The sequence below is a fragment of the Triturus cristatus genome, chromosome 2_1 (genome assembly GCF_964204655.1).
Source record: "Triturus cristatus chromosome 2_1, aTriCri1.1, whole genome shotgun sequence".
NCBI lineage: Eukaryota > Metazoa > Chordata > Amphibia > Caudata > Salamandridae > Triturus > Triturus cristatus.
In genome coordinates, this window is record NC_140581.1 from 32,309,311 (window position 1) to 32,334,688 (window position 25,378).

The 25,378-nt window shown below is 43.8% G+C and overlaps 1 protein-coding gene across 7 annotated transcripts in view; it reads left to right on the top strand.

Moving 5' to 3' along the window:
* The window catches only part of LOC146863653 (putative E3 ubiquitin-protein ligase HERC1), a 1,482,062-nt gene that overhangs the window by 1,036,437 nt on the left and 420,247 nt on the right, over positions 1-25,378 (top strand). For all 7 annotated transcript variants that reach the window (XM_085627737.1, XM_085627739.1, XM_085627735.1 and 4 more), the window contains 4 exons: positions 4,538-4,712; positions 9,947-10,199; positions 11,268-11,466; positions 13,797-14,023. In XM_085627737.1, the coding sequence (XP_085483863.1) occupies positions 4,538-4,712; positions 9,947-10,199; positions 11,268-11,466; positions 13,797-14,023 (854 nt within the window). The remainder of the gene's footprint in view (positions 1-4,537; positions 4,713-9,946; positions 10,200-11,267; positions 11,467-13,796; positions 14,024-25,378) is intronic.

Consider the following 25,378-nt stretch of genomic DNA (forward strand, 5'->3'; position numbering starts at 1 on the left):
ATGGTCTGGATTTTGCTCTGCAGTGGTTGAACCTGGCCTCCACCTACAAGGTGGCCCAGGTACACAACCTGACTCTGCCCTATCTGGCACTTATTAGCCTTAATAGTTAGGCCTGCTTTTTGCAGGGCCTCCAAAACATTCCTCAGGTGGACCAGGTGATCCTCCCAGGTGGAGCTAAAGACAGCAATATCATCTAGATATGCTGCACTATAGCCTTCCAGGCCTGTAAGGACTTGATTCACCAACCTTTGGAAAGTGTCAGGTGCATTATTCAAACCAAAGGGCATTACCACAAATTGCTAGTGCCCACTAGGGGTAGAAAACGCTGTTTTTGGCTTTGCATCATGAGCTAGTCTGATCTGCCAGTAGCCAGCTGTCAGGTCAAATGTGCTTAGAAATTTGGCTGAGGCCAAAGTATCTATCAGCTCATCTGCCCTTGGGATGGGATGGGCATCAGTCCTAGTGACTGCATTGAGACCCCTGTAATCCACACAAAACCTCATCTCTCTCTTGCCATCTTTGGTGTGAGGTTTAGGTACCAGGACTACTGGACTAGCCCAAGGGCTATCTGAGGATTCAATAACTTCCAAATCCAACATCTTTTGAACTTATGTCCTTATACAGTCCCTGACATGGTCAGGTTGCCTGTAGATCTTATTCTTCACAAGCAGACTGTCCCCAGTGTCCACTTCATGAGTGCACCAGGTGGTCTGACTTGGAGTTAGATAAAACATATGTCTGAACTGGCTGAGAAGTTTTCTGCAGTCAGTTTGATGCTGGGCAGTGAGGCTCCCTGCCAAGGCTACACCATCAACTGACCCATCATCAGGGTTCTGAGAAAGCAGGTCAGGGAGTGGGTCACTCTCTTCCTCCTGTCCTTCATCAGTAGCCATGAGCAAGCCCATGTCTGCCCTGTCAACATATGGTTTAAGTCTGTTGACATGAAGTACCCTGTGGGGAATCCTAGGGGTCCCAAGGTCTACAAAGTAGGTGACCTCCCCTTTCTGTTCAACAATTGTATGGGGGCCACTCCATTTGTCCTGGAGGGCTGCTGGGGCCACAGGCTCCAACACCCACACTTTCTGTCCAGGCTGGTAAACAGTCAGTACAGCCTTTTGGTCATGCCAGGCTTTTTGTAATTCCTGGCTAGCCTCAAGGTTTTTGGTTGCCTTTTTCATATACTCAGCCGTCCTGGAGCGGAGACCAAATACATAGTCCACTATGTCCTGTTTAGGGGTTTGAGAGGTAACTCCCATCCCTCCTTCACCAGACACAAAGGACCCCTAATAGGATGGCCAAACAAAAGTTCAAAAGGGCTGTAACCAACCCCCTTTTGTGGCACCTCCCTGTAAGCAAACAAAAGGCAGGGCAAAAGGATGTCCCATCTGCGTCCAAGCTTCTCTGGGAGACCTTTAATCATGCCCTTTAAGGTTTTGTTGAATCTTTCAACTAAACCATTGCATTGTGGGTGATAGGATGTTGTGAACTTGTAGTTCACTCCACACTCCTTCCACATAGCAGTCAAGTAACTAGACATGAAGTTTGCACCCCTGTCAGATACTACCTCCTTAGGAAAGCCTATTCTTGAGAATACACCCAAGAGAGCTCTTGCCACCACAGGTGCTGTAGTGGTCCTTAGGGAAATTGCTTCTGGGTACCTGGTGGCATTATCCACCACCACCAGTATAAACCTGGGACCAGATGCTCTCTGAGGATCCATGAGACCAACAATGTCAATCCCAACCCTCTCAAAGGGAACCCCCACCACAAGTAGTGGTATTAGGGGGACATTTGTGGTTCACCAGCCTTGCCACTGGCTTGGCAGGTCACACAGGTGCGACAAAACTCCTTAGTGTCTTCAGACATGTGGGGCCAGTGAAAGTGAGGGTAATTCTGTCCCAAGTCTTGTTGTGGCCCAGGTGTCCTGCTAGCGGAATTTCACAGGATAGTGTCAATAGGAAGCCCCTAACCTTCAGAGGTATAACCAACCTCCAACCTCCTGGATGCACCAGGCTTGGGGTCTCTACACTCAGAGTAAAGGAGTCCATCATCCTAATATATCTTATGGGTGCCACTAGCATTCCCAGCAGCCTCATCAGCAGCTTGCGTTCTGAGGGGTTCAAGAGAGGGGCAGGTTTTCTGCTCCTGGCTCATATCAGACCTGGAAGGGCCCCCTGTCCCCAAGAACTCAACCTGGTCAGGTTCAAGTTCCTCTGGGACAGTTCCTTCTTCAGGCTCAGGATCATCTCCCTGAGGAGACTGATCTGCACTCTGAGTCAGGTGGGAAGGCACTGCCTTAACCCTACTGCTCCTCCTCCTGGGAGGCACCTGGTCCATTATTCCAGAATCCAGGGCCTGTCCAGTGTTAGACATTTTGGCCTGTGACCTAGTCACAGCAAAGACATGAGCAGGGATCCCTAACATTTCTGCATGTGTCCTGAGCTCCACTTTAGCCCAAGCTGAAGTTTCTAGATCATTGCCAAGCAAGAACTGTACTGGTAGGTCTGCACTTACCACAATGTTCTTAAAGCCAGTTACCCCTCCCCAGGAGAAGTTATCAACTGCCAGAGAATGGTCTGTTCTGACATTGCTAGCAGTGGTCACTTGGTACATTTCACTAATGATAATTTGCCCAGGATCCACAAGATCTTGTGTCACCATTGTGACACTTGCTCCTGTGTCCCTGAATGCCAAAGCCTCTTTTCCATTTATTAAAGGCTGTTGTCTGTATTTGCCCAGATTACTGGGACTCACAAAGGAGGACATATCCATGCCTCCATCACAGACTAGAACAGCCTGAGTTGGAACTCTGACTAGGCCAGAGTCCATCTCAGAATGCACGGTCAACCCCACTACACCCTTATTCTGAACATTACCACCAACAATTGTAGCTGTCCTAGGGGGAACAGTTGCCTTAGGGGCAATGGTGACTGGAGTAGATTCTTTGGACTTGGTGCAGACACTGGTCCAGTGAGTTTTCTGCTTCCAGACTTTGCACCATGGTTTCTTTTGGCCTTTTTTCCTTGTTAAGACTGTGAATCCCCACCTGAAGAAGATTTTTGGTGGCCTTGTGAAGACTTCTGGTCTTTACCCTTCTCCCCACCCTTCTCAGAGTTTTTAGGATCTTGCTTCTTGGGTTCACCACCTTGGTTCTGTACCTTCTGCCTCACCCTGGTTCTGACCCATTTGTCTGCCTTCTTTCCCAATTCTTGGGCAGAGGTCAGATCTGAGTCCACCAGGTACTGGTGCAACAGCTGATTCTGACAATGATTAAGGATTTGCTCCCTCATATTCAAATTGTACAATCCTTGAAAGTCATGCACTTTGCTGCCAAGTAACCAACCTTCCAGAGCCTTAGTAGCACAATCTACAAAGTCTACCCAGTCTTGATTCTATGCCTTTTGGGTATCCCTGAACTTTAACCTGTATTGCTCAGTGGTTAGGCTAAACCCATCAATTAAGGCACTCTTCAGACTGTTGTAATCATCTGCATACTCCTCTCTAACAGTGAGGAGCTTATCTCTACCTTTGTCTGCAAAGGAGAGCCATAAGATTGTTGCCCACTGCTCCTGGGGGACCTTTGAACTTTACAGGCCCTTTCCAGTGCAGTTATCCATTTGTGGATGTCATCCCCACTCTGGTAGGGAGGGACCATCTCATTCATGTTTCTAAGGGAATAAGACCTCTCCATATCTCTAGGGATGTTGCTGCCACCATGGGACTCTAGTCCCAACTTTTTTCTACCTCTGTAGAGCTCTAGGGCCTCCTTATCTAGGGCTACCTGCCTCTTTCTGATTTCCAGCTGAGCTTCCTCATACTTAAGCAGTCTCTCCCTCCTCTCCTGAGAGGTTTCCCTCCTATGAGAGGAAACAGAGGTCCCTACTGATGAGTAAGAATGGTTAGACTCCACTGAGGGAGATCTTGACCTTCTAGGCCCACCACCAACTCTTCCAGGAGGGACAAAGAGGGGTCCATTGTGCTCCTCTCCATGGGCCCGATTCACAGAACTAACTTAAGACAAAATCCTAAACTTACTACCATTTTCGTATTCACAGAAGGCACTTACTCATTTTGGTATTCACAGAAGAAACTTACTCACTTCGGTTTTCACAGAAGTTAGGAGTCCTAACTTTAGGACTCCTAAATGCCTTCTGTGAATACCGAAGGTCTTAAAATTAGGATTTTTCGCAATTTATAAATGTAGAATAATGCTAATGCTTCAAGGAGCTTCAAGCAGGTACAACAACTAAGATGCAATTGATGAACATATCAGCATGTTAAGGCAAATATGTGTGTGTGTGTGTGTATATATATATATATATATATATATATATATATACATATCTATGAATTCAGGCTCTCACTAGCTTCACCCCTGCCTTGATAAGAACTGTTTAAACACTGCAGTAGTAAGTTTGTACATATCGTATTCCTGTTTAAAATTGACTTATCAGACAGCCAAACTATATTACTTTCTGAACTTGTGTTAGTATATCAGGTTTTATGATTTTCTAAATACAGTGCTCTCTGGTTTTAGGGGTGGAAGTGGCAGAAAACGCTGTCTCCTGCGGGCGAGGAACATTAGCAGAGCAGACCACCTATCTCCAAGGCGCCAAGGACCGAATGCTTGCCCTCAGGCACATCACCACTACCACACACATCCTGCTTGCACACCGCATGGTCATGAAGGCCCTTTGCTTGCTCTTCATCAGGTACAGATATTTCTTTTACCAGGTGTTGTGATTCGTTTGCCTCCTGCATGACCTGTCATTATTTTGCATTTGTCTTGGGTTAACCTTACTCCTCACATAGAGTAACCCCTCATCTTCCTTTGTCCATTCAAACAAATGCCTCCATCAGACTTCTCTTCTTCAATCGAGGAGATGCCACTATTAGACTCATCTTGCCCAGTCTCTCAAAAGCCACTGCCAGACTCTTCTTGTCCAGTCTCTGATATGCCTCTGTCAGACTCCTCTTGTCCAGTCTCTGATATACCCCTGTCAGACTTCTCTTGTCGGATTTCTGATATGCCTCTGTCAGATTCCTCTTATACAGCCTCTGACATTCCTCTGTCAGACTCCTCTTGTCCAGTCTCTGATATGCCCGTCAGACCCCTTTTGTCCTGTTTCTGATGTGCCTCCACCAGACTCCTCTTGTTCCTTTTCTCATACGCCTCTTTCAGACTCCTTTTGTCCAGTCTCTGATATGCCTCTGTCAGACTCCTCTTGTCCAGTTTCTGATGTGCCTCCACCAGACTACTCTTGTTCCTTTATCATATGCCTCTGCCAGACTCCCCTTGTCTAATCTCTGAAACACCTATGTCAGACTTCTCTTGTTCAGTCTTTCAAGTGTTTCTGCCAGACTCCTCTTGTTCTTTCTCTCATATGCTTCAGTCTGACTCCTCTTGACCAGCTACTGTTATGCCTCTTTTAAACTCATCTTGCCCGGTCTCTCAAAAGCCACTGCCAGACTCTTCTTGTCCAGTCTCTGATATGCCTCTGTCAGACTCCTCTTGCCCAGTCTCATATATACCCCTGTCAGTCTCCTCTTGTCTAATCTGATATGACTCTGCCAGACTCCTCTTGTCTTATCTCTGAAATGCCTCTGTCTAATTCATCTTGTGCAATCCCTCAAAAACGCCTCTGGCAGACTCCTCTTGTCCAGTCTTTGATATGCCTCTTCCAGACTCCTCTTGTCCAGTCTTTGATATGCCTCTTCCAGACTCCTCTTCTCCAGTCTCTGATAAGCCTGTCAGATTCTTCTTGGCCTCTGTCAGACTTATCTTGCCCAATCTCTCAAACACCTCTGTCAGACTTCTTTTGTCCAGTCTCTGATATGCCTCTGTCAGACTTCTCTTGTCCAGTTTCTGGTGTGCCTCCACCAGACTCCTCTTGTTCTTTTTCTCATTGCCTCTGCCAGACTCCTCTTGTCTAATCTCTGAAACACCTCTGTCAGACTCCTCTTGTCTAATCTCTGAAACACCTCTGTCAGACTCCTCTTGTTCAGTCTTTCAAATGCTTCTGCCAGAATTCTCTGGTCCCTTGTCTCATATGCCTCTGTTTGATTCCTCTTGATCAGCTTCTGATATGCCTCTGTCAGACTCCTCTTGTCCAGGCTCTGATATGCCTCTGTCAGCCTCGTATTGTCCAGTCTCTGATATGCCTCTGTCAGACTCCTCTTGACCAATCTCTGATATGCCTCTGTCAGACTCCTCTTGACCAATCTCTGATATGCCAGTCAGAAACCTCTTGGCCTCTGTCAGACTCCTCTTGTCCAATCTCCCAAACACCTCTGTCAGACTCTTCTTGTCTACTTTCTGATATGCCTCTGTAAGACTCCAATTGCCCATTCTCTAATATGCCTCTGACGGACTCCTCTTGTCCAGTCTCTCAAACACCTCTGAAAGACCCCTGTTGTCCAGTCTCTGATATGCCTCTGTAAGACTTCTCTCGGCGTCTGTCAGACTCCTCTTGTCTAGTCTCTGATATGCCTCTGTCATATTCCTCGTGTCTAATCTCTGATATGGCTCTTTCAGACTCCTCTTGTCCAATCTCTGATATGCCTCTGTTAGACTTCTCTTGTCCAGTCTCTGATATGCCTCTGTCAGATTCCTCTTGTCTAATCTCTGATATGGCTCTTTCAGACTCCTATTGGCCTCTGCCAGATTCCGCTTGTCAAATCTCTCAAAAGCCTCTCTGTCAGACTCCTCTTGTTCAGTTTCTGATATGACTGTCAGATTCCTCTTTCCCAGTTTCTGATATGACTCTTCCAGAAGCCTCTTGTCCAGTCTCTGATATGCCTCCGTCAAACTCCTCCTGTCCAATCTCTAATATGCCTGTCACACTCCTCATCTACGTTCTTTGGAGTGGGAATAGTAATTTGTACCCCTCCACTATCCAACACTTTCCCTACTGTTGCACTGACTGGAGTGGCAATTCAAAGTTTTTCTCTCCGCTATCCAACCCTTTCCTTACTGTTGCACTCGCTGGACTGGATATAGTTATTTTCACCCCTCTGTTATCGAACACTTTCCCTACGGTTGCACTGATTGGAGTGGGGATAGTAATTTTTACCCCTCCGCTATCCAACACTTTCCCTACTGTTGTAGTCAATGAAGTGGGAAAAGTAATTTTTACCCCTCCGCTGTCCAGCACTTCACCTACTGTTGTACTGAGTGGAGTGGGAAATGTAAGATTTTTCAATAGTTTAATGTTTTCATTTATAATAGATGTTTTAAAATATATTTTATGTTTTTGTTATATGTATATATATATATATTTATTTGTTAGATTTTTATTCAATTTTATAAATATAAAATACATTAAAATTATTGGTTTATTAATTGTTTCAAAGTAAATATAAATATTAATTAGTATATATGTGTGTTAACTTTTTTTAGTTAAGTTTATTTGTTATCTTTGCGAAAATGTATATTAAATCTAATTTATTTATTTTATTTTATTTTATTCTTTAATATATTTAATATTTATAAATGTATTTTATATATTAAAAACAATATTTTGTACAAGTATATTTATGACTGATATTTTTTTTCTCAATAATTTTGTACTTAGCATTAGAAATAGAGGATGGCAATATTTTTTACATCGATATTTATAACTCGATATTCTGGTATGGGGATATTTTAGTTGTCGATATTCTGTAAGTGAACATGCCTAGACCGATCTCCTTCATGGGGTGCTTTTCCACATCCTATAACCAGACATGTGATACTTTTTGCATGTCCTCTTGTGAATAGCGCTCAGTATATTCCAGTAGATTTTTATCTGTCATGCAAGCACAGGTTTCAACCATATTGTTCCCGATTGAGCAGAAGAAACAGACCTGCATTGACCCACGCATCTCCCACAACTTACCTGTTGATGACGCACATCGGATAACAATTACATGAAGTCAGACACTGGAACACATTTCCCCAAAGTAACACCTTTTCTTCAAGGATACGCACACACAAAAAGCCCAGACTATAATTTTTAAAAGACTTTAGTGATATATTAATGCCTTGTTATAGTGCATGATATATAAAAGAGCATAATTTGGAGCCATCACATGTAAATAATATGAACATTGGCAACGTGATTGATGACAATCTTTGACATCATCTGAGATGGAATCAGTTCACTCAGTTCCCTTCCATCTTAATCATAGCTAATGTTTACACTAGCACCAATATCTTCCCAAAAATACAAGCTTTCCGAATGGCAGCACACAGCCATATTTTGGTTCTGGAAATAAATGCAATTGAGATAATTCAATCAACCAATATTTGTCTTGAGGAAATTACTGGAAGATATTTTCCCAAGCTGCTATAGAGTATTGATTGACTGCTTCCTTGGAGAACTTAGACTAGGGGGCCAATTACCATGTCATTTAGAAACTCTTCCGACCGAATCGGTTTCGGAATCGTTTCCAACCGAATCGAGTTCTGTGAGTCCGAACAACCGATTATGATGCTTCCGAACATTGTTCGGTTGGACTCGCATTGACTTCAAGGGAGCCTGTATTCTGAACGAGAACACAGGCTCCCATTGAAAAAAGGGGTGGTTGGGGAAAACCTTGCACCCTGTGGCAGGCACCCCACAGTGCCTGCCACACTGTGCATGGTTCTAAAGAGGGGTCCCATGGGTACCCCCAAGGGCCCCAAGTGGAGGCCTACGGATGAAGGGGGCCTGCTACGGGCCCCCAAACTTAGATTCCAACAGCTGTTTCGGGTCGGACAAACCGATTCGGAATGACCGTCAGAATCAGACATCATAATCTCTTGGTCGGAAACAATGTCCATAGAGCTCTACGATTCGGCTCAGAATGACTCAGTCTGTCCAAATGCCAATCAAAACCAATTCGGACAGCCCGAACAGTTTCCTTGCATCGAAATCGGTCAGTCGGACATGTATCTGATTCGGTCGGAAACATAGGTTTCGGTCGAAAACATAGGTTCCGAATCGGATTTGACAAATCCGAATCCCGTTCGGAGCCTTTCCAACCACCATCGTAATCGGCCCCTAAGTCTATTTGTGTTTTACAGACGGCCCAGAGACTAGGTCAATTTTCGTCTATGTTTTGTCATCACTCGGTTAGTGAGCACCAGTGTACAGCCTTGATAAAGATTGTCATAGATACACCTTCTGGAATGTCTGTCTCTCAAAATAGCTCTTGCACTGACTTAATATAGTATTTTTCAGCATTAAAACTATCCCTGTGATCTGAGATGTAAGGAGCAAATAGAAACCTGTGAATTCTCTTGCATATTCGTCTAAAGCTACTGTGTTTCCGTTTAATGCATCATGTTCAATAAATATATGATGTGAACTATTGATACACTATCAGCCTATAACACACATATTGTTTTACTGTGAATACATAAACATGAAATTGCAAGCAGTATTATGCTATGTAGAATATAGGCAAATGATAATGAACACATGATTAAATGGAGGCTGTGAGAGACTTTAAAATCAGAAATAAGACAAGACAAATGTCTATGACATATTCATCAGAATAGGATTTGGTCCCACTGCTAGGGATCTAGATATCCACAACAATAAGCTCTACAGATGTGGTAAAATTCTTCAAAGTTTTTTTTTAAGCCATACTTCTAATCTTAAACACCTTTCTTAAGGTGACCAACATTTCTCATCAATGCAATCAATCCATCTACAACACTTGGATAGGTGATCAAAATGGGTTGTTAAAAATCTGCCCACTTCTGTCCATTTTAGATCCTCTTCCACACTGGGCTGTGGTATGCGCACCCTATATCATTAGAATGGGTACCATTCTCAGAACCCCCTTCGAGGCACTATTAAGAGCACTGTCACATTCATGGGTCAGGTAACTCCTCCACTCTTAATCCAGCTAGATAGCACTGCTACATATTCTAAGATCCTTCTCACTGCTCTTTCTGCTTCCTGTTTATTTCTTCTAGTTCCTCAGTAGAGTCTGCAATGCCTGGATTTGAAGCTCTGGGACTTACCAACATCAGAACTCTTGTTCACCTGATGTGTCTCACAGCAGCGGGAAGGTCCTTGGAAACTGGCAGCAGTGGCCACCAACCACAATTTCGTGGCATAGGACGGTCGTCACCAGCCTCTTCCGTCCCCTGCTTAACTTCTGCAATTAAGTTCCTGGTATCCAGCGATATTTCTACTGCCAGGACACTGAATGAGATCTGCTCTCAGGTGAGATATATACTCTAGGAAGACATGCACTCAGTGATACTTGCATTTGTTTGAGAAATGCATTTTAGTCAGAAAGCCCTCTATTGATATATGCAGAAGCAGTCATTATGGGAAATGAGATAGTGCCATAAAATGCTGTATCAAATGCTGCCCGACCTGCATGAAGAGATACTCAGGGAAGGCATTTTAAAATTAGCAACCAGCCGCGTCTTATACCCAGCATGACTACAAGTGGTTATAAGAGAGACCTCAAAGTTTTTACAGGTTAAAGAAGCTGATAATATGACTATGAACCTGATTTAGATCTTGGTGGACAAGTTGCTCCATCACAACGGTGACGGATATCCTGTCTGCCAAAATATAAATCCCAATTATATCATATAGGATATATATTTCGGTGGCCGGGATATCTGTCACCATTGTGATGGAGTTACCCATCCGCCTAGATCTAAATCAGGCCCCAAGTCTCCTTTGCTTCCCCAATCCAATGCACACTCTTATCAATGGGATTACTTTTGTTAGTATCTTTCGGGATCCACTGTTACAGTTTGTTCTAAATACCTCTCCTATGTTCTTGTAATAGGGCTATAGTGTGCTTAGATCTTCTACTGACGATGTAGGGTAAAGACCACATTTTCCCACCCCCAACCATGGTGTTCCTGCAACTTCTTCAACTTTGTGTAATGGTTACAAAAGTATAAAAGTCACACTCTAGTGATTTGAAATGGAACTAAAACAGAATCAAGACACTCTTTGATCTGGACAGACTTTCTATGACCACAGGAGTGTCAGACAAGGCATGCTATACCAGCATGAGTTACACTACGTTACAAGCCTGCTCACTTCTCACTAACTCAAAGGACTGGGGGAGGCTGCACTCCTACAGCTATCATTTTAGATTTAGTCCTGCTGTCTCTCTCCTAAATACGCACAGGGACGCCCATATACCACACACATGCATCCACACTCGCATGCACTCACACACTCTCTGAATCACGTTTGACAGACATTCCATATTTGATATATTATGGTCTTGAACATGTAATGTTTGAAACTTTTTTTTCACAGGCTTTGATGGCCCTGGCCACTGGAACAAACCGCACTAGCCTTCAGAGACCTGAAGAGCTATCTACACCAAGTAGACCAGGAAGTGATGCACGAGTGCTGGGCTCTACCCAGGTCCTGGTCACCCAGGCGTTGATTGACATACTGATAGCGAAGGGCTTCCGGCACCTGCCAGCTGAAAAGGAAGAGGCTGAGATGAAGGGTGAGCCTTCTGCTGTAAGATGGATGAGTGGTGGGTCTTGAGAGACTCACGGCTCCGGTGAGTGGAGTGTATGCCATGAAAGAGCACGCTTCTACAGTAGATGCAAACCAGCAAACCTGCTTGCTAAACAGATGTGAATGGAATGGTCCAACATCTAAGGCCTCCAGTTTGCATGTGTTGAACCAGGTCAAGGTGTGCAGGATCTATGCTAGATTTCCAGGAGGTCCACATAACATAAATGAACTTACAGTGAGTACAAAAGGGGTACATTTGTTTAGTCATAGGGGATCTTGAAAAACCGACATGAATCTGTCAACCTGGGCCTTCATTTGACATCACTGCTGTAGATCTCAGGTACTGCTTGGTCGATGTGGCTTCAATCTACCACTTCTGGTTAGATTTTCTAACCACTTTCGACAGGTCACAGATATCTGCCGTAAAATAGAAGCATAGCTCGCAGTTATCTGCTCTTCTCCCCCTGCCCACCAAAAAGTCCAGTAGCACTGAATTCATTATGGCAATTCCTTGACCAAAAAGCTGTATCGCAGCTGACATCTAGTGATAACATCCAGAATCAGGCAGAGGTAAACAGACATGGCCACATTCCCTAACATAGACCTGGCCACCAGTAAGAGCTGCAGCCTCCATCTTGAAAAGGCAAATGCAAACATTGACTGCATACATGCATATTGGTTATTAAGTGGTAATTCCCACATCGGAGCATTTATTGCTGTTATTTGCTTGCTAATGTGTTGTGGTCTAAAACCCAAGTCATGTCACATTATGGGCAGGCTGGCAATTTAAAATCCACTTTTGCCCATGAGGAAAGTTCAATATGTGTATTAGCATTAAACAAGCATATGCAGCCCTTCTCACAGATTCAATTTGAGACCCTTTCAGGGTTTAAAAAATGCATTGACTTTAAAAAACAAAATAACATTACAATTCATTAGCTTGTCCCACCGACCACCCCTAAACAAGGCGAAAGATGTGAGCCACACCGTGTGCAAATAAAAGTAAATCTATATATATTACAATTGATCACTTAAACAGCATAATTGGCACTATCACATCAAGTTACAGCAGAACAGCTTCACAGACACACTAAAGAATATTATTCAACTGTTCCCTCCACATCTTGTCCCAGTTCAGGGTCTCCCATTTCCTGTAAAATCTAGACTTCTACTAAGTCCATTCCATCCTTCATCCCTGTTATACTGCGTTGTAAACCTACCATTGGCACACCCCACATTCCGCTCGTACCCACCTTGCAAATTCCCATAACCATTGCTTTTGTGTGAACATTTAAACTTTAATATGTTTGTCAAAGAGTGGGTGTAAAGTTAGGGAATGAAAAATGGATATACTAGTTTCAAGCTACACCAGAGAGCTTAATCAATGAAATACTTAAAGATGGCAGCATGATCGAAACCGCATCCTAGTTATTCTGGCCTCCGCAGATAAAAAGACAGATCAGGGAAGTTTAAATCAATGATAGTGAGCGAGGGTGCAATGACTAGCCAATGGGAACAAACTTGGTTTGAGAAAGCAGTGGTGAGGATTCCTTTCTTTGCATGAGGGTGGCCCTCTATTTTCTCCTGGTTTTAGAATATTGTCAATGAGTTGAGCTCAGCCACCCTGCCTCTTCTTAGAGTTGGCATTGCATGGTCTCCTGGCATCAACTTGCTGGGTAATGATGTGATAATGATGGTCTTGCTTGTCCCAGAGCTCAGCTCTGTGTGCCTGCAGGAGTGAGGTGAAAGTCAGTCACTGCCTCCCTGATATTGAAATGCTTGCGCGGGAGGTGGTGGAAGCCACTCGGCCTTCGTATCCAGATTGACATGTATGTCCTGGTATTGTTGTTCTGGCAGTGAGATGAGTAGCAGGTTGTTGTTTCCTGAGTGCTCAAGCCTTACACCTCTAATGAAGCCCATCCTACTTCTCTCTGATGTGGACACTCTGGGCCCAATTCACAAAGGTAAACTTACACTTTTGTGTACGTCTACTACTTTTCAGTAATCAGAAAGGTAAACTTAGACCAAAAGTCTAACTTTACTACTTTTCGGTATTCACAAAAGTAAATTTAGACCAAAAGTCTAACTTTACTAGTAGTAACTTACCTTTCTGAATACCAAAAACTAGTAAAGTTAGACTTTTGGTCTAAGTTTACCTTTGTGAATACCAAAAAGTAGTAGAATTGCACAAAAGTGTAAGTTTACCTTTGTGAATCGAGCCCTACATTTTTTCCAGGTGTGACACTGCTGCTAGTCAGATGTTGACATCCATCCTGAGTGGTACACGACTCACATGTATGCTTTCTTTCTCTGCAGAGGTCACTGTTGAATATTCCGGACCCTTGGAGCTCCTCAATGCCCTGGCTGCCTGCTGCCTCTCGGTCAACGTGTCCCCCACACATCGTCAGTGGGCCTCACAACAGCTTCTCTGCATTCTCTCTATGTGGGAGACAAACGGTGGTGCTCGACCCCGCACTTATGCTGACTTGAACTCTGAGCTGCGCAAGTGTCCCACTCTTACTCTAGAAGCCCACCAGAACCGGGTGAGCCTTTACCATTAGATAGCATACCACCTGCCTGAAATATTCCATCATGGTGGGTCACAGTGGAAAAGGCACAATTCAAGAGAGGTAGGGGGAGAGGGAACAGCTGCAGTAGGGTTGACAGTTCTTTGCAGCCAAGAGATAAATTGATTGAATTCCAGGTAGAAGCCACAATATATGATTGTTTTGACAAGCACATGCTCTCTAGTCTAGTTTTCCATCACGGAACATACACATGATCTCCCACACTCATGTGTTTGTATAATGGGCCTGTCCTGTCTTTCTCATCTCCAGGTCTGGGGCAGTTATCCTGTTCCCTCCTTTTAACACTCCTTCTCAAGTGTGACTTTGAGGTTTCAAAGCTCTGTACATGCTCACCAACTTTAGAGCCTTGGGGGTCATGCTTTCCATAGACCTATCCCCACTCGAGCTAGCTTTGAGCTTATGCCTCCCAGCAGGTATCTCTACACTACTCACCAGTGTCGAAGAAATCTTCAGACAACCCATACAAATAAACATGTCTGAAAAACTTTCTAGGATAGGTCACAAATACTGAGGGCGTCATTTACAAAGGACTGGCATAGGACAGCGCTGCAGGTCATTTGGCTGCACTGCCTTATGCCAAATCGTAGGGCACGAATGCACCGAATTTACAAGATACGGTGCATTCATGTCCGTTCAGCTGGTGCACAATTTACAGGCAACGCACACACCTTTTCACCATGATACAAGGGAGTCTTAGTTGTTGGTAGGACTGTTTTGTGCAAGAAGGGACACTTTCCTGCACAAAAATAATCACAAGAGGCATTTTCTTCGTTCTATGTGTGCTGCAAATGCAGCACACATGGAAAGAGAAACAAATAAGGAGAAAGATAAACATTTCTCCTTGTTACACCTCACCTGGGGAGGCGTACATTTTTGGTGCTCCCCTGGTTTATGTGATGTTGTAAATCTGAGGAAGTGTCAAAATCCATAGGTGTTGAGTGGGAACACCCACCCCAAAACCCATGAAACGCCTCCTTGACACAGATTAGGGCAACGCAGCACGTTGAGCTGCCTTGCCTTACTCCACATCTATAAGCCCATTCAAAGTCACGCAGGGTGGCTATACATTGCTTTATAGATATGATTGAGAGGCCTAATCCAACGGAGCATAAAGAAGAAGTGATACTCCAGGGATGCAGGCCTCTTGTAAAACAAAACAAAAGTTTTAGCTCTGTGTTTGCATCGCAAAAGTGATGCAAAACAATGGTAAATCTTTTTTTATGAACTTACTTTCCAGCGCTAAACTTCTTTAGCACTAGAAAATAACTCGAAAGTAATGTAAAGCAGCGCTACTTTGCATTACTTAGAGCCAAGTGGGCATACCATGGATAATGCAAGGGCATTCCCATGCAACCACCCAAGGCTTTTGACGTAAAACCCTATTTACTTAAAAAACTACACCGGATTTTGCTGCAAAAACTACACCCATTTCAAATAGGTGCTATGAAGGAGAAATTCTTTAAATTCTCCTTTCTTTTCTGACTTTGCACATGTACTGCACTGTACAGCACACTGACAAAGTGGGAAAATGTTTAAAGTTAGTTTATCCTTCCAGTACAAAACCTATGCAAGAGTCACGGAGACACAGTGTCAATGTCACACAGCATGAGGAAGAGGGGAGTGCCATATTTGTGTAAGTATGGCGCTGTCATGCTCTTTGTTCTCACACAGCAAAACCAAAGGAAATGATGGACGGCGTGTTGAACATTGCAAGCACTCACCCCCAGTCAACTGATCTGGGTTTAATCCATCACCGTTCTTTAGCCCACTCTGCCACCCCAGTTCAGACATGGCCATATGCAAATCAGTCTGACCCTGTGCCTCATGGGAACAGTCCAGCCCGAACTGCCAAGCCATGTCTTCCCTGGACCGGAAGCAAGCTTCCTAGGACCGGTTTCTGGCATTTCAGCCGTCTTCAGCCAGGCTTGCTTGAATCCAGTGACAAAGTGAGCAAGGGACTCACGTCGGAGCATACCCTGCCAACTTATGGCGAACAAAGCAAAACCAAAGGAAATGATGGACGGAGTGTTGAACATTGCAAGCACTCACCCCCAGTCAACTGATCTGGGTTTAATCCATCACCGTTCTTTAGCCCACTCTGCCACCCCAGTTCAGACATGGCCATATGCAAATCAGTCTGACCCTGTGCCTCATGGGAACAGTCCAGCCCGAACTGCCAAGCCATGTCTTCCCTGGACCGGAAACAAGCTTCCTAGGACCGGTTTCTGGCATTTCAGCCGTCTTCAGCCAGGCTTGCTTGAATACAGTGGCAAAGTGAGCAAGGGACTCACGTCTGAGCATACCCTGCCAACTTATGGCGAACAAAGCAAAACCAAAGGAAATGATGGACGGAGTGTTGAACATTGCAAGCACTCACCCCCAGTCAACTGATCTGGGTTTAATCCATCACCGTTCTTTAGCCCACTCTGCCACCCCAGTTCAGACATGGCCATATGCAAATCAGTCTGACCCTGTGCCTCATGGGAACAGTCCAGCCCGAACTGCCAAGCCATGTCTTCCCTGGACCGGAAACAAGCTTCCTAGGACCGGTTTCTGGCATTTCAGCCGTCTTCAGCCAGGCTTGCTTGAATCCAGTGGCAAAGTGAGCAAGGGACTCACGTCTGAGCATACCCTGACAACTTATGGCGAACAAAGCAAAACCAAAGGAAATGATGGACGGAGTGTTGAACATTGCAAGCACTCACCCCCAGTCAACTGATCTGGGTTTAATCCATCACCGTTCTTTAGCCCACTCTGCCACCCCAGTTCAGACATGGCCATATGCAAATCAGTCTGACCCTGTGCCTCATGGGAACAGTCCAGCCCGAACTGCCAAGCCATGTCTTCCCTGGACCGGAAACAAGCTTCCTAGGACTGGTTTCTGGCATTTCAGCCGTCTTCAGCCAGGCTTGCTTGAATCCATTGGCAAAGTGAGCAAGGGACTCACGTCTGAGCATACCCTGACAACTTATGGCGAACAAAGCAAAACCAAAGGAAATGATGGACGGAGTGTTGAACATTGCAAGCACTCACCCCCAGTCAACTGATCTGGGTTTAATCCATCACCGTTCTTTAGCCCACTCTGCCACCCCAGTTCAGACATGGCCATATGCAAATCAGTCTGACCCTGTGCCTCATGGGAACAGTCCAGCCCGAAATGCCAAGCCATGTCTTCCCTGGACCGGAAACAAGCTTCCTAGGACCGGTTTCTGGCATTACAGCCGTCTTCAGCCAGGCTTGCTTGAATCCAGTGGCAAAGTGAGCAAGGTACTCACGTCTGAGCATACCCTGCCAACTTATGGCGAACAAAGCAAAACCAAAGGAAATGATGGACGGAGTGTTGAACATTGCAAGCACTCACCCCCAGTCAACTGATCTGGGTTTAATCCATCACCGTTCTTTTGCCCACTCTGCCACCCCAGTTCAGACATGGCCATATGCAAATCAGTCTGACCCTGTGCCTCATGGGAACAGTCCAGCCCGAACTGCCAAGCCATGTCTTCCCTGGACCGGAAACAAGCTTCCTAGGACCGGTTTCTGGCATTTCAGCCGTCTTCAGCCAGGCTTGCTTGAATCCAGTGGCAAAGTGAGCATGGGAATCAAGTCTGAGCATACCCTGCCAACTTATGGCGATCAAAGCATTTCTCACACAGCGCATCATTTGCGGCTGCTGCTTTGAGCTGCGTGATAAAATAGTACATCTGGACCATACTATCAAATCTGTAACATACAGGTGCTGGGATGATCTCATGTGAGTCATAGAAACCAAGAACACGCAGCCTTCAAAGGTGTCTCCAATGATGTGTTGTCATTACACTTCTGGGGCTCACAGCACACTGAAAATCAGACTACTAGCTGATGTGTTCAGAAGTAGACTACTAGCTGATGAGTTCAGAAGCAGACTACTAGCTGATGAGTTAAGAAGCAGACTACCAGCTGATGAGTTAAGAAGCAGACTACTAGTTGATGAGTTCAAAAGCAGATTACTAGCTGATGAGTTCAGAAGCAGACTACTAGCTGATGAGTTCAGAAGCAGACTACTAGCTGATGAGTTCAGACGCAGACTACTAGCTGATGAGTTCAGAAGTAGACTACTAGCTGATGAGTTCAGAAGCAGACTACTAGCTGATCAGTTCAGAAGCAGACTACTAGCTGATGAGTTCAGAAGCAGACTACCAGTTGATGAGTTAAGAAGCAGACTACTAGCTGATGAGTTAAGAAGCCAACTGCCAGCTGATTAATTACAAAGCAGTCTACTAGCTGAAGAGTTAACAAGCAGACTAATAGCTGATGAATTAAGAAGCCGACTACTAACTGTTGAGTTAAGAAGCAGACTACTAGCTGATGAGTTAAGAAGCAGACTGCTAGCTGATGAGTTAAGAAGCCAACTGCCAGCTGATGAATTAAGAAGCAGACTAATATTTGATGGATTAAGAAGCAGGCTGCTAGCTGATGGATTAAGAAGTAGACTGCTAGCTGATGAATTAAGGAGCAGACTGCTAGCTGATGAGTTAAGAAGCCAAATGCTAGCTGATGAATTAAGAAGCAGACTACTAGCTGCTCAATTAAGAAGCAGATTACTAGCTGATGAGTTCAGAAGCAGACTACTACCTGATGAGTTCAGAATCAGGCTATTAGCTGATGAGTTAGGAAGCAGATTACCAGCTGATGAGTTACGAAGCAGACTACCAGCTGATGAGTTAAGAAGCAGACTACTAGCTGATGATTTAAGAAGCAGACTACTAGCTGATGTGTTCAGAAGCAGACTACTAGCTGATGAGTTAAGAAGCAGACTGCTAGCTGATGAGTTAAGAAGCCAACTGCCAGCTGATTAATTACAAAGCAGACTACTAGCTGAAGAGTTAGGAAGCAGACTACTAGCTGATGAGTTAAGAAACAGACTGCTAGCTGATGAGTTCAGAAGCAGACCAATAGCTGATGGATTAAGAAGCAGACTGCTAGCTGATGAGTTAAGAAGCAGACTGCAAGCTGATGAGTTAAGAAGCCAACTGCCAGCTGATTAATTACAAAGCAGTCTACTAGCTGAAGAGTTAGGAAGCAGACTACTAACCGATGAGTTAAGAAACAGACTGCTAGCTGATGAATTCAGAAGCAGGCTAATAGTTGATGGAATAAGAAGCAGGATGCTAGCTGATTAGTTAACAAGCAGACTGCTAGCTGATGAGTTCAGAAGCAGACTAATAGCTGATGGATTAAGAAGTAGACTGCTAGCTGATGAATTAAGGAGCAGACTGCTAGCTGATGAGTTAAGAAGCCAAATGCTAGCTGATGAATTAAGAAGCAGACTACTAGCCGATAAATTAAGAAGCAGACTACTAGCTGCTGAATTAAGAAGCAGATTACTAGCTGATGAGTTCAGAAGCAGACTACTACCTGATGAGTTCAGAATCAGGCTATTAGCTGATGAGTTAGGAAGCAGACTACCAGCTGATGAGTTACGAAGCAGACTACCAGCTGATGAGTTAAGAAACAGACTGCTAGCTGATGAGTTCAGAAGCAGACTAATAGCTGATGGATTAAGAAGCAGACTGCTAGCTGATGAGTTAAGAAGCAGACTGCTAGCTGATGAGTTAAGAAGCCAACTGCCAGCTGATTAATTACAAAGCAGTCTACTAGCTGAAGAGTTAACAAGCAGACTAATAGCTGATGAATTAAGAAGCAGACTACTAACTGTTGAGTTAAGAAGCAGACTACTAGCTGATGAGTTGAGAAGCAGACCGCTAGCTGATGAGTTAAGAAGCCAACTGCCAGCTGATTAATTAAAAAGCAGACTACTAGCTGAAGAGTTAGGAAGCAGACTGCTAGCTGATGAGTTCAGAAGCAGACTAATAGCTGATGAATTAAGAAGCAGACTACTAACTGTTGAGTTAAGAAGCAGACTACTAGCTGATGAGTTAAGAAACAGACTGCTAGCTGATGAGTTAAGAAGCCAACTGCCAACTGATTAATTACAAAGCAGACTACTAGCTGAAGAGTTAGGAAGCAGACTACTAACCGATGAGTTAAGAAACAGACTGCTAGCTGATGAGTTCAGAAGCAGACTAATAGTTGATGGATTAAGAAGCAGGCTGCTAGCTGATTAGTTAACAAGCAGACTGCTAGCTGAAGAGTTAGGAAGCAGACTGCTAGCTGATGAGTTCAGAAGCAGACTAATAGCTGATGAATTAAGAAGCAGACTACTAACTGTTGAGTTAAGAAGCAGACTACTAGCTGATGAGTTAAGAAACAGACTGCTAGCTGATGAGTTAAGAAGCCAACTGCCAACTGATTAATTACAAAGCAGACTACTAGCTGAAGAGTTAGGAAGCAGACTACTAACCGATGAGTTAAGAAACAGACTGCTAGCTGATGAGTTCAGAAGCAGACTAATAGTTGATGGATTAAGAAGCAGGCTGCTAGCTGATTAGTTAACAAGAAGACTGCTAGCTGATGAGTTCAGAAGCAGACTAATAGCTGATGGATTAAGAAGTAGACTGCTAGCTGATGAATTAAGGAGCAGACTGCTAGCTGATGAGTTAAGAAGCCAAATGCTAGCTGATGAATTAAGAAGCAGACTACTAGCTGATAAAATTAAGAAGCAGACTACTAGCTGCTGAATTAAGAAGCAGATTACTAGCTGATGAGTTCAGAAGCAGACTACTACCTGATGAGTTCAGAATCAGGCTATTAGCTGATGAGTTAGGAAGCAGACTACCAGCTGATGAGTTACAAAGCAGACTACCAGCTGATGAGTTAAGAAGCAGACTACTAGCTGATGATTTAAGAAGCAGACTACTAGCTGATGAGTTCAGAAGCAGACTACTAGCTGATGAGTTAAGAAGCAGACTGCTAGCTGATGAGTTAAGAAGCCAACTGCCAGCTGATGAGTTCAGAAGCAGACTACCAGTTGATGAGTTCAGAATCAGGCTATTAGCTGATGAGTTAGGAAGCAGACTACCAGCTGATGAGTTACAAAGCAGACTACCAGCTGATGAGTTAAGAAGCAGACTACTAGCTGATGATTTAAGAAGCAGACTACTAGCTGATGAGTTCAGAAGCAGACTACTAGCTGATGAGTTAAGAAGCAGACTGCTAGCTGATGAGTTAAGAAGCCAACTGCCAGCTGATTAATTACAAAGCAGACTACTAGCTGAAGAGTTAGGAAGCAGAAGTTAAAAAACAGACTGCTAGCTGATGAGTTCAGAAGCAGACTAATAGCTGATGCATTAAGAAGCAGACTGCTAGCTGATGAGTTAAGAAGCAGACTGCTAGCTGATGAGTTCAGACGCAGACTAATAGTTTATGGATTAAGAAGCAGACTGCTAGCTGATGAATTAAGGAGCAGACTGCTAGCTGATGAGTTAAGAAGCAAAATGCTAGCTGATGAATTAAGAAGCAGACTACTAGCTGATAAGTTAAGAATCAGACTACTAGCTGATGAGTTAAGAGGCAGACTGCTAGCTGATGATTTAAGAAGCAGACTACTAGCTGATGAGTTAAGAGGCAGACTGCTAGCTGGTGATTTAAGAAGCATGCCACTAGCTGATGAGTTAAGAAGCAGACTGCCAGCTGATTAATTACAAAGCAGACTACTAGCTGAAGAGTTAGGAAGCAGAAGTTAAAAAACAGACTGCTAGCTGATGAGTTCAGAAGCAGACTAATAGCTGATGGATTAAGAAGCAGACTGCTAGCTGATGAGTTAAGAAGCAGACTACTAGCTGATAAATTAAGAAGCAGACTACTAGCTGCTGAATTAAGAAGCAGATTACTAGCTGATGAGTTCAGAAGCAGACTACTACCTGATGAGTTCAGAATCAGGCTATTAGCTGATGAGTTAGGAAGCAGACTACCAGCTGATGAGTTACAAAGCAGACTACCAGCTGATGAGTTAAGAAACAGACTACTAGCTGATGAGTTAAGAAGCAGACTTCTAGCTGATGAGTTAAGAAGCCAACTGCCAGCTGATTAATTACAAAGCAGACTACTAGCTGAAGAGTTAGGAAGCAGAAGTTAAAAAACAGACTGCTAGCTGATGAGTTCAGAAGCAGACTAATAGCTGATGGATTAAGAAGCAGACTGCTAGCTGATGAGTTAAGAAGCAGACTGCTAGCTGATGAGTTCAGACGCAGACTAATAGTTTATGGATTAGGAAGGAGACTGCTAGCTGATGAATTAAGGAGCAGACTGGTAGCTGATGAGTTAAGAAGCAAAATGCTAGCTGATGAGTTAAGAAGCAGACTACTAGCTGATGATTTAAGAAGCAGACTACTAGCTGATGAGTTCAGAAGCAGACTACTAGCTGATGAGTTAAGAAGCAGACTGCTAGCTGATGAGTTAAGAAGCCAACTGCCAGCTGATTAATTACAAAGCAGACTACTAGCTGAAGAGTTAGGAAGCAGACTACTAGCTGATGAGTTAAGAAACAGACTGCTAGCTGATGAGTTCAGAAGCAGACTAATAGCTGATGGATTAAGAAGCAGACTGCTAGCTGATGAGTTAAGAAGCAGACTGCTAGCTGATGAGTTAAGAAGCCAACTGCCAGCTGATTAATTACAAAGCAGTCTACTAGCTGAAGAGTTAACAAGCAGACTAATAGCTGATGAATTAAGAAGCAGACTACTAACTGTTGAGTTAATAAGCAGACTACTAGCTGATGAGTTGAGAAGCAGACCGCTAGCTGATGAGTTAAGAAGCCAACTGCCAGCTGATTAATTAAAAAGCAGACTACTAGCTGAAGAGTTAGGAAGCAGACTGCTAGCTGATGAGTTCAGAAGCAGACTAATAGCTGATGAATTAAGAAGCAGACTACTAACTGTTGAGTTAAGAAGCAGACTACTAGCTGATGAGTTAAGAAACAGACTGCTAGCTGATGAGTTAAGAAGCCAACTGCCAACTGATTAATTACAAAGCAGACTACTAGCTGAAGAGTTAGGAAGCAGACTACTAACCGATGAGTTAAGAAACAGACTGCTAGCTGATGAGTTCAGAAGCAGACTAATAGTTGATGGGTTAAGAAGCAGGCTGCTAGCTGATTAGTTAACAAGCAGACTGCTAGGAAGCAGACTGCTAGCTGATGAGTTCAGAAGCAGACTAATAGCTGATGAATTAAGAAGCAGACTACTAACTGTTGAGTTAAGAAGCAGACTACTAGCTGATGAGTTAAGAAACAGACTGCTAGCTGATGAGTTAAGAAGCCAACTGCCAACTGATTAATTACAAAGCAGACTACTAGCTGAAGAGTTAGGAAGCAGACTACTAACCGATGAGTTAAGAAACAGACTGCTAGCTGATGAGTTCAGAAGCAGACTAATAGTTGATGGATTAAGAAGCAGGCTGCTAGCTGATTAGTTAACAAGCAGACTGCTAGCTGATGAGTTCAGAAGCAGACTAATAGCTGATGGATTAAGAAGTAGACTGCTAGCTGATGAATTAAGGAGCAGACTGCTAGCTGATGAGTTAAGAAGCCAAATGCTAGCTGATGAATTAAGAAGCAGACTACTAGCTGATAAAATTAAGAAGCAGACTACTAGCTGCTGAATTAAGAAGCAGATTACTAGCTGATGAGTTCAGAAGCAGACTACTACCTGATGAGTTCAGAATCAGGCTATTAGCTGATGAGTTAGGAAGCAGACTACCAGCTGATGAGTTACAAAGCAGACTACCAGCTGATGAGTTAAGAAGCAGACTACTAGCTGATGATTTCAGAAGCAGACTACTAGCTGATGAGTTCAGAAGCAGACTACTAGCTGATGAGTTAAGAAGCAGACTGCTAGCTGATGAGTTAAGAAGCCAACTGCCAGCTGATGAGTTCAGAAGCAGACTACCAGTTGATGAGTTCAGAATCAGGCTATTAGCTGATGAGTTAGGAAGCAGACTACCAGCTGATGAGTTACAAAGCAGACTACCAGCTGATGAGTTAAGAAGCAGACTACTAGCTGATGATTTAAGAAGCAGACTACTAGCTGATGAGTTCAGAAGCAGACTACTAGCTGATGAGTTAAGAAGCAGACTGCTAGCTGATGAGTTAAGAAGCCAACTGCCAGCTGATTAATTACAAAGCAGACTACTAGCTGAAGAGTTAGGAAGCAGAAGTTAAAAAACAGACTGCTAGCTGATGAGTTAAGAAGCAGACTGCCTGCTGATTAATTACAAAGCAGACTACTAGCTGAAGAGTTAGGAAGCAGAAGTTAAAAAACAGACTGCTAGCTGATGAGTTCAGAAGCAGACTAATAGCTGATGGATTAAGAAGCAGACTGCTAGCTGATGAGTTAAGAAGCAGACTACTAGCTGATAAATTAAGAAGCAGACTACTAGCTGCTGAATTAAGAAGCAGATTACTAGCTGATGAGTTCAGAAGCAGACTACTACCTGATGAGTTCAGAATCAGGCTATTAGCTGATGAGTTAGGAAGCAGACTACCAGCTGATGAGTTACAAAGCAGACTACCAGCTGATGAGTTAAGAAGCAGACTACTAGCTGATGAGTTAAGAAGCAGACTTCTAGCTGATGAGTTAAGAAGCCAACTGCCAGCTGATTAATTACAAAGCAGACTACTAGCTGAAGAGTTAGGAAGCAGAAGTTAAAAAACAGACTGCTAGCTGATGAGTTCAGAAGCAGACTAATAGCTGATAAGTTAAGAAGCAGACTACTAGCTGATGAGTTAAGAGGCAGACTGCTAGCTGGTGATTTAAGAAGCAGACTACTAGCTGATGAGTTAAGAGGCAGACTGCTAGCTGGTGATTTAAGAAGCATGCCACTAGCTGATGAGTTAAGAAGCAGACTGCCAGCTGATTAATTACAAAGCAGACTACTAGCTGAAGAGTTAGGAAGCAGAAGTTAAAAAACAGACTGCTAGCTGATGAGTTCAGAAGCAGACTAATAGCTGATGGATTAAGAAGCAGACTGCTAGCTGATGAGTTAAGAAGCAGACTGCTAGCTGATGAGTTCAGACGCAGACTAATAGTTTATGGATTAAGAAGCAGACTGCTAGCTGATGAATTAAGGAGCAGACTGCTAGCTGATGAGTTAAGAAGCAAAATGCTAGCTGATGAATTAAGAAGCAGACTACAATCTGATAAGTTAAGAAGCAGACTAGTAGCTGATGAGTTAAGAGGCAGACGGCTAGCTGGTGATTTAAGAAGCAGACCACTAGCTGATGAGTTAAGAGGCAGACTGCTAGCTGGTGATTTAAGAAGCATGCCACTAGCTGATGAGTTAAGAAGCAGACTGCTAGCTGATGAATTAAGAAGCAGACTGCTAGCGGATGAATTAGGGATGCGGCTACTAGCTGAATAATATCTGTGTAAATGT